The 10,076-nt window shown below is 45.7% G+C and overlaps 1 protein-coding gene across 1 annotated transcript; it reads left to right on the top strand.

Annotated features, from left to right (window-relative positions):
• The first annotated feature begins 2,052 nt into the window (after positions 1–2,052).
• On the top strand, positions 2,053–9,635 carry DEFB123 (defensin beta 123). The gene is made up of 2 exons (XM_045084223.1): positions 2,053–2,317; positions 9,374–9,635. Exons 1-2 carry the CDS (start codon positions 2,260–2,262, stop codon positions 9,517–9,519), a joined length of 204 nt encoding a protein of 67 aa, XP_044940158.1. The 5' UTR covers positions 2,053–2,259; the 3' UTR covers positions 9,520–9,635.
• Positions 9,636–10,076: the final 441 nt, after the last annotated feature.

Below are 10,076 nucleotides of genomic sequence, written 5' to 3' on the forward strand. Positions count from 1 at the left end.
TTTTTTTCTGCAAGGTGCCCCTCCCTTTTTTCTCCCCCCTTTTAAAGAGTATTTATTTATTTCAGAGAAAGAGAGAGCAGAATTTTCTTCTTTCACACTTCTGGAGACTAGAAGTTCAAAACCAGTGTTGGCAGAATCACTTCCTCCTTGGGGGCTCCAAGGGAAAAATCTGTTCTGTGCTTCTCTCCTAGCTTCTGACGGTTGCCTAGTCTCCCCTGGCCTACATATGTGTCACCCCAGTCTCTGCTTCCATTGTCACATGGCTTCTCCCTGAGGGTCTCTGTCCAAATTTTCCTCCTTTCCCCGCCCAGTCCGATCCAGTACAACTTCACTTTAACGCAATTACATCTGCAAAGACCTTATTTCCTGATAAGTCACAATTCACAGGTGCTTAGGGTTGGGATTTGAACATCTCTCTTTTGGGGGCTGGGGCGGGGGCAGGGGGTGTGTGCAATTCAATCCACAATAGACAGCTTTTTAAAATTCTTATTCTGAATAATATTGAACATCTTTTCACATGTTCACAAGTCTTTTAATTCTTTTTGGGGAATTGTCTATTCGTATTTTTGTCCATTGTCTTTCAGACTTCTACACCAGCTCCCTTGGGGACCCCACTACCATCCTGAACAGATCTTCACTTTCCCAGCTCCTTCTGCAATTGAATAGAGTTTAATTCTGGGACGCCTGAGTGTCTCAGTGGGTTAAGTCTCTGCCTTTGGCTCAGGTCATGATCTCAGGGTCCTGGGATCGAGCCCCACATCGGGGTCTCTGCTAGGCAGGGAGCCTGCTTCCCTCTCTCTCTCTCTCTCTCTGCCTGCCTCTCTGCCTACTTATAATCTCTGTCCATCAAGTAAATAAATAAACTCTGAATAAAGTTTAATTCTTATAATAAATTCCTTGGTCCCTAATACTGATAATGGTTCTGCTCCTTCCCAGATCGAACCTCAAGGAACACACTGTTTAAAGAGATGAGCCTCCTTAACGGAAGTGAACACGATAGTGGCTGGTTTCTAGCCTGTAGGCACTGTGTCCCTTTCTCCCCACTGACTCCTCTTCATCATCAAGGTTTCAGAAGGAGTTGTTTGGAGGGTTCTGGGTGACACAGTTGGTTGGGCCACCAACTCTTGGTTTCCGTTCAGGTGGCGACCTCTGGTCCTGATATGGGGGTTCTGGGATCATGTCCCATGTCATCCAGTCCCACACTGGACTCTGCACTCAGCCAGGAGTCTGCTTGGGACTGTCTCTCTCTCCCTCAGCCCCTCCCCAGCACACTCGCTAGCTCACTCTCTAAAATAAATAATCTTAAAAAAAAAAAAAAGTTGTTTATACTTCCTGACCTCATTATTTCTATTTTTCAGTCTTCAACCTCCTCATTCTGTTGCCCCTACGGAAATAGTTTTGGAGTCATTTTGTCTTGTAAACCCTATATATGATTTTGTACCCTTGACGCCAGTGAGGGTAGCATCTAGTCAGGAAATGGAAGGCAACAGGATGTTTAACTCCAGGAATTGGTCACACGTTGTTGGAACACTGAAAGAACAAGACAACCCTGAAAACAGGAGAGTGACTACAGAAAGAAAGGGAGACAAAGGGACTTTCCGGACCTGGGAGTTCAGAGGAGGGACCCCAACAGCTGATTCCTGGATCTCTGGGGAAGGGCTCCGCCCCGGGTCCAGAAGACCTGCCCCCAAGGGTAAAAGGCACACGGCGCGGTTGGCCCTCGGATGGCGGAGGGCACCGCCAGGCTGGTGCTGGGAGCTTCATCTCTCACCGTTCTCCCGGTTTCCCTCCGGTCACATCATGTTTCTCACTCTCAACCCCAACGTAAGCCTCAGGGCCGACTTCTTCTGCCTGGGACTCCAGGTGGCCTCACCTGCAGGTGCCCTCACCCTCTGGGCGAGGTCTCCCCAGTCCCTCTGCGTTCCGCGTGCGTGGCGCCCCCTGGCGGTCCTTCCGTGCAGGAGGTATAGAGCCAGTGGAAGGACCTTGGACGCGGTTGCCAGCCCCCCTGCCCGCCCCCTCCTAGTCCACTCCACCCCCACTGACCAAATGACCGCAGGAGGCGTGCCAGCTCAAAGTGTGTGGCTGCAGACCCTGGGCTCCGGGAGCGCGGGGGCTGAAGCCGTGGGCGGCTGAGGGCACGTGCGGGTGACATAGGTCCCGCTGAACAAAGGGACCTCCAGCCAGAGACCGGAGCCCTGCCCCATTCGTTTTGCCATCCCCTCGGACTTGCAGCCTCACCTTGGGCCACTTCCAGCCATGAAGCTCCTGTTGCTGACTCTGGCCGTTCTGCTGCTCTTGTCCCAGCTCATGCCAGGTAACCTCGACCCCCTTGGGGAGGGGCAGGGTGTGCAGACTGAGACCTGGTCGAGGAATCCTCAGGCCCGGGAGGATGGGCTGCCCAGTTTCGGGAGCTCGCCTTTTGGAAGCACGGAGAGGAGGCGCCCTCGCCCACAGCAGGTGCAGAGCTTAGGTGACAACCACGACACCTAGAGCTTCTGGCCCAGCCGTGCCATCCATCTGTGCTCTCTCAGGAAACAGGTGCAGGGTCTTGCACCTGAGAAAGAATGGAAGGGGTGCGCGGGAGAAGCAGGAAGAAGAGGGCAACCGCGGACCTTTTAGCAATAGTCTCCAGAATGTTCTCGGCTTTGTAAAGATCACAACCACCTCAACCAGAGAGAAAAACTCACATACACTGTTGCTGCCTCTGTGCCAGACCCTGTGTGGGAGCCTAGGGCCACAGAGATAAATGACAATGGCCCTGGGGGAGACAACGAAGGACATTTACGACCCAGGGTGGCATGAGCTCTGACAGAGGGGGTCTAGGGATCTGAGGTGCACATGGGAGGGACCAGCCCGGTCTAAGGGCCAGGAGAGTCCTCCTGACGGGATACCCTGAGTCCTGAAAAGTATGCTGAGATTAGAAGGGGACGGAGAAGAGAAGGAAGCAGGAAAGGTGGCCCAGACAGAAATCAGCTTAAGCAAAGAAAGATCCAGCTGTGGAAGAGAGCATGGGGCCTTCAGAAAACTGGCACACCACTGGGGCAAGGGGCATGGTGAGGGGGAAACTGAGGAAACATTCAAGGTCCAGGTCTGGAGGAGCCTTGTCTACCAGATGAGGGGGCCATGGGAAGACTAACCGGGTTCGGGTCATGTTCAGACTTGCCCATCCCCCACCCCACCTCTGGCCTCACTATCCGCCCCTCCCGTTCAGCTGGCTGAAGCTTCCCCCAAATGTGACAAAATCGTTTTTAATATCTTTGATGAATTTTTATTCATTGCAATCTTTATTGCTGCAGAAAGTCAAGTTGTCCCATCTTTGACTTGTGGTAGCCTTATTACATATATCCCTGCTGGTTTGTGATAGTTTCCTTGTGAGAAAACCCAGCTTAGAGACACCACAAGAAACACATTTGCAGTCCGATGGAGTTAGACATATTAACTTGGCACAAAGGAAAATACACTATAAAGGAACTGTGGGACAAAAGACGGAACAAATAAGGTTTTTATAGGATTAAAGAGAGGGACGGAGTTTGGGTAAAATGTAAACGAAGTTATGTGTTTTGTTTTGTTTCAAGTTTTTATTTAAACTGTAGTTAACTTAACAGTGTAATATTGGCTACAGGAGTAGAATTTAGTAATTCATCACTTACATACAACACCCAGTGCTCACCACTTAAGCCACTTAAGCCACTCCTTAAGCCACCACTTAAGCCCTCCTTAATGCTCATCACCCAGTTAGCCCATTCCCCCCCGAAAAGCCCGTCCAGCAACTCTGTGTGTCTTCTATAGCCAAAAGTCTCTTGTGATTTGCTCCCCTCTCTCTTCTTTTTCTCTTTCCCCTATGTTCATCTGTCTTGTTTCCTAAATTCCACATATGAGTGAAATCATACGACATTTGTCTTTCTCTGTGAAGTAGTGTTTAATAGACTTCATGTGACAAGGGTTTAACACCAGGCCAAGACTGAGAAACAGATTCAGGGTTTCATTTCCATGGAAAGTACAAAATGAAGAGAGATGTGGAATTTTGTATCCCAAAATCCCTTCTCGGACAATCTGCTCTTGGCTCTGAAATCAAGGATACTTTTCTGTTTTGAGAGAATGGCTCCTCAGGAAAGAATGTGATGTTCCAGTCCTGCCCCTATGATTTCAAACACAAAATTTCTGAAAGATGTGACTTGAGACTTTGTCCTTTTGTTAAGTGACAAAAGCAGTTTCACTGGTTTGTAGCTGGTTATCTGGGGTGACAAGACATTCTAGGCTCATCTTGTACAATTCCTGCCCGAGGTCTTGAAATCTTCATTTCTTCAAGAAGCTCTGGGGTTTTTGTTGTTGTTGTTGTTGTTTTTCTAAATAGGGAAGTGGTACTTCAGAACCGTGATCTAGATGCTAAAGATATTCAATCCTACTAAATTAGTCTTTCATTCCACGTCTTTTCAGTAGACAGAACTGGGTGGGAAAATCAACACATTGAATACATATAAAATATCTCATGAATTCATATTAATACTTCCTATTCAAAGTGACCTTGATTAGACATGATAGGGCACACTTAATGAGTAATATTCCTTTTTTTAAAAGATTTTATTTATTTATTTATTTGACAGAGAGAGAGAGATCACAAGTAGGCAGAGAGCAGGCAGAGAAAGAGGAGGAAGCAGGCTCTCCGTGGAGCCCAATGCAGGGCTCAATCCCAAGACCGTGGGATCATGACCTGAAGTGAAGGCAGAGGCTTAATCCATTGAGCCATCCAGGCGCCCCAATGAGTGCTATTCCTATCAGGAGAAAAAGCATCACTAACAAAAGTGTGCACCCGGGACCAGAGTCCTGTTGGGAATATCCAGGAAAAGCCACCGGAAAGAAACTCATGAGTCTTAGAAGTCAGACTATATGGTTCACTCAACAAAGGCTTTGGTTGCTTACGTGGATGCCTTCACTCACACACGCACACATCAGAACGCTTTCTGGCGGGGCATCTGGGTGACTCAGTGGGTTAAAGCCTCTGCCTTCAGCTCAGGTCATGATCCCAGGGTCCTAAGATCGAGCTCTGCATGAGGCTCTCTGCTCTGCGGGGAGCCTGCTTCCCTTCCTCTCTCTCTGCCTGCCTCTCTGCCTACTCGTGATCTCTGTCTATCAAATAAATAAATAAATAGTTAAACAAAAAAAAAAAGAAAGAAAGAAAGCTTTCTGGGAAATATGAGTATAGCAGACATTACCAACAATTCCACATGTGTCTCCTTCACATGGCAAGATGATGTCTAATCCAAGCTGATGATGGACAATGGCTTTCTGCAACTCCTAGAATTGTCAAAAGACTATGGTAGTATTTTTAGTGACACTGTCAGCGCTCTGATGACTTCACAAAGGAGCACGTGGAAAACTCGGGTGCTGCCCTGAACTTCTCCAGTGCCCTCCAGACTGTTTCCCTAGAAATTGCCATCGTATAAAACCTATCTCCAGGGCTAGTAAGCCCATCTAGCTTGATTTCAAGTTCTTCAGCTTCTTCGCGCAATTCTTTTCATCACCACGTGAGAACAGGTGTTTTGCAGAAGAATATACGCATCCCCAACCACTGAGTTCAAGAGCGAGAGTTTGATTCCTGACATCAAAAGGCAATAAATTGGGACGCCTGGGTGGCTCAGTTGGTTAAGCAGCTGCCTTCGGCTCAGGTCATGATCCCAGCGTCCTGGGATCAAGTCCCACATCGGGCTCTTTGCCCCGCGGGGAGCCTGCCTCTCCCTCTGACTCTGCCTGCCACTCTGCCTGTGCTCTCTCTCTCTGACAAATAAATAAATAAAATCTTTTTTTAAAAAAAGGCAATAAATTGTTCCAACTTAATCCAACTGTACTGCAAGGAAAGGAAAAGGAGCTGGGCAAGATATCGTGACCTTCTACAATTTGCTGGGGGGAGAAAAACAGTAAACATTGGACCCATGAACAAATTATGAGTCACTTAGGCTCTTCGGGGCCTTGTGTCAGTTTAGCAAGTTTTAATTTCAACATATGGCAAATTCTTTCTATTTTTTCTGAGGGTTGAGAATGATAAGGACGGCATGATTTTTGGCAAAACTGCCCTTCCTTAATTAATATCCCAGGAAAAAGAGCACCTCAGTCACTAGAAAGGTGGGTAGGCTTTCCCAAATAGGAAGACAAACTACAATTGTTTTTAGTCACAGGAAACACTGTTGCTTTCTGGCAAGGAAAAGCCTCTGGTCCTCCACAGAAAAGGCAGACAGAAGTGAGTACATATTTGAATCCTTGAGATTTAGGCAGCCATGCAGAGTCCGTGAGACAGTGGTTCCTTTTCCTGTCCCACTTTTGCTGTTTTTCCGGGGGTTATTAAGCTGGAGAGAGGGACATATACTGGCGCTGCCCTCACTGATCAGTTCAAACTTCTCCACCAGTGTCGTCTTAGAACAAGTTTCTGGGGCAGCAGCTGGCTCCGTCAGTGGAGCACGTGATTCCTGATGGGGTTGGGTTCAAGCCCCATGTTAGGTGTAGAGATTACTTAAAAACAAAATCTTTTAAAAAAAGAAGAACAAGAGTCTATGGGTTTTCTTTATTGTGATGGGTCAAATGTTCCACCAAGCTCCATTTCGTACAATCCGGAAAGAAGCACCCGTTAGCCATCTTAGTGTCTGCATCACACGTCAGATTTCTCTCAGTGTATTTTTTCAGAACCTAGTTCTTGTGATGGTAGTCTGCTCAGGGTTCAAAAGATGTTTTAAAAGATAATTTAAAAAAAAAAAAACTAGGGTTGCCTGGGTGGCTCTGTCAGTTAAGCTTCTGCCTTCAGCTCAGGTCATAATCTCGGGGTCCTGGGATCAAGCCCCACGTTGGGCTCCCTGCTTCTCCCTCTCCTCCCCACTCATGTTCTTTGTCGTTATTTCTGTCTCTCTTTCTCTCTCAAATAATAAAATAAATAAAACCTTGAAAAAAACAATTCCTGGCTCATATATATGTATGTATACTTATATGTACATATGAGCTCGTGTTAAAGATTTTATATAACTCATAATGAGAGAACAAGAAGATTTTATAACTGGATCAAAGCATAAATAGGAACTGGTTTTCCTGGGCGCCTGGGTGGCTCAGTGGGTTACTCTGCCTTTGGCTCAGATCATGATCCCAGGGTCCTGGGATCGAGCCCTGCATCGGGCTCTCTGCTCAGCAGGGAGCCTGCTTCCTCCTCTCTCTCTGCCTGCCTCTCTGCCTACTTGTGATTTCTCTCTGTCAAATAAATAAATAAAATCTTTAAAAAAAAAAAAAAAAAAGAAAGAAAGAAAGAAACTGGTCCCCCACCCCGCCATGGTGCAGGGGAAGAGAGGGTATCCACTGAACCTCTATGCAAAAGAATATACTTGAAAATAGAGAGAAATAATTTTTTTAAAGATTTTATTTATTTATTTGATAGAGAGAGATCAGTAGGCAGAGAGGCAGGCAGGCAGACAGAGACTGAGAAGCAGGCTCCTTGCTTGAGGAGCAGAGAGCCCCATGCGGGCCTTGATCCCAGGACCCTGAGATCATGACCTGAGCAGAAGGTAGAGGTTTAACCCACTGAGCCACCCAGGCACTCCTAGAGAAATAATTATTTTTGCCCTTTATTGTTTATCAACAGCTCATAGAGTCGTAAAATAATTCCCACATAATCAAAATCAGATAACCCTAAAGACTGTGATCTACCTAGACCAAGCATGATTGACACTATTGATCATTATTGACCTTTTGGCACTTTGGGCTAGATAGTCCTTTGTTGTGGCTGTCCATTAGAGGATATCTAGCGGAATCCTTGGCCTCTACTGACTAATTGCCAATAGCACCTCTCACCAGTTGCAGCAACTAAAAATGTCTCCACACAGTTCATTCCAAACATCCCCTCGGGAGCAAAATCACCCCAGCTGAGAACCCCTGCCCCAGACGATGCATTTTTTCAATGAAGCACAGATTTCCCCCAAGACTTTCTCCCCTGTATTGTTCAAAAGGTCGTCTCAAAGAAAGCTTACTCCCGATTACAAAATACACCTGGTCAAAACCTACAGCAGGAAGAAGGAAATAATAAAATTTACAAATTAATGAAACTTAAAATTAACCTACAAAGGAAAGAAACAGAGAAGAGTCAGGGCTTTAACTGTCCGAAGAAAGTGGCTTAACAGACACAACTGGAGGTCCCAGGCTTCGTTCAGCTGCCAGAGCCCCTGAAAACCGAGTCAGAGCAGGCGTGGGGCTTTTCAGAACAGAGAAGGGTGTATAGGTCCTCATTTGGTTCAAGCAAAGGATTTCACCTTTAACTGCTGCAAAACCTGTGGCTGGAATAGAAAAACTGTCCCAGATTCGTGTGCCTCTAGGTTGAGGTCATGGGTGCCATCCCATCCCAAAACTGTCAGAACACTTTTTCCGGGAGCTGTTTTGGCAAGTCTTGCAATCTGTTGATTGAGCAAGATCCTGGGACAGGAAAGGCCCCCCCAAAATATGGAAGGGCTGTTGCCAGGGGCTCCAGGGAAGGGGAAAATGGGGGTTACTGTTGAATGAGTAAAAGAACTTCAGTCTTATGAGATGAAGAGTTATGCAGGTGGCTGGCGATGATGGCTACCCACAATGTATTTAACACCATCGAACTGTGTGATTTAAAATGGCTATGATGGCAAATTTTATATTATGTGTACATAACTGTAATTAATGAGAAAAAACCTAAGTGCAGCCACCTCTTAATGATAGACTTTGGCAAAAAATATAAATAAATAAATAAATAAATAAATAAAATTATGAAGAAAGTGTTGGAATGTTAGCCAAAAACAAAGCCAAAAAACAACCAGTATGGATGACCCATGAACACACACTGAGTGAAAGAAGCTAGACACAAAAGGCCACGTGGTATATAATTCTGTTGGCATAAAATGTCCATAGTAGGCCCATCAACAGAGTGGAGGGCTAACTGGTGATTGCCCAGTGCTGGGGAGAGGCGTGCAGGGTTTCTCTTTGGGATGATTAGAAAGTTCTGGAATTGGATGATGGTGATGGTTGCATAACACTGTTAATATACTTAATGCCCCTGAACCATGCACTTTGAAATGCTTGATAGGTACCTGGCTGGCTCAGTTGGAGGAGCATGCTATCTTGATCTCGGGGTCATGGGTTTGAGCCTCACATTGAGTGTGGAGATTACATAAATAAATAAACAAATAAACAAACTTAAAAAAAAAAAAACAATGCTTACACTATAAGTTTTACATTCTTTGTATTTTACCACAATGTTTAAAAAGGGAAAGAAAGAAAAAGGAGGCCAATGGTCAAAGACAAGGGAAACTAAAGACCTGCTTTAATACTTCTTCTCAGGGCTGACACTGTCTCCATTCTTCTTTCTTTTTTGTGTCAGGCGGCACCCAAAAATGCTGGAATCTTCATGGCAGATGCCGCCAGAAATGCTCCAAGAGGGAAAGGGCCTACGTTTACTGTACCAATAATAAACTGTGCTGTGTGAAGCCCAAGTTCCAGCCAAGAGAAAAGCTATGGCCATTTTAAGTTCTTTGAAGCCTCAAGCCATGAAAACGCAGATGGAGCTGCCCTGAGTCTGACCGCAGTGGATTCCTAAATTCTGTCAATAAACACGTGTGGCTGATCTCTGTGTTCGTCTCTTTGTCTACCCCAGCAGTACTCAGGAAATCCCCTTTCAGGTGAAGTCAAAATATTTTCATAACAATAATAATAAAAGAGTATTTGCCTTTTTCAGTCTCGCTGTCTCACAAGTGTGCAGTGGAATCTTCTGGAATCTATATGACATATGATGATATCATTGTTCCATGAGTTGATGAAAAGTGTGTTTATGTATCCTGACGTTCCTAGAATTTTTTAAGGTAGCAGGGTGTTCATTTTCAGAGATTAACTCAGATTGTTCTCGATAATTCTATTGTGCTCTTACAGCCATCTTTAGTTATTATTAATCTCTGTAACCTCATGATCATCTAATAATAAATCATTACTTTGAAGAGCCTCCTGGGTGGCTCAGTCCACTAACCCTCTGCCCTTGGCTCAGGTTGTGATCCTGGGGTCCTGGGTCCTGGGATCGAACCATATGGTCA

The sequence above is a fragment of the Mustela putorius genome, unplaced genomic scaffold (assembly GCF_011764305.1).
Source record: "Mustela putorius furo isolate JIRA1106 unplaced genomic scaffold, ASM1176430v1.1 tig00000743_pilon_pilon_pilon, whole genome shotgun sequence".
Classification (NCBI taxonomy): domain Eukaryota; kingdom Metazoa; phylum Chordata; class Mammalia; order Carnivora; family Mustelidae; genus Mustela; species Mustela putorius.

Bases quoted from the DNA above. Each gene is read 5' to 3' on its own strand.
- DEFB123 (XM_045084223.1), top strand. From the start codon at position 2,260: ATGAAGCTCCTGTTGCTGACTCTGGCCGTTCTGCTGCTCTTGTCCCAG. The intron at 2,318-9,373 runs GTAACCTCGACC...TTTTTGTGTCAG, and splicing joins CTTGTCCCAGCTCATGCCAG to GCGGCACCCAAAAATGCTGG.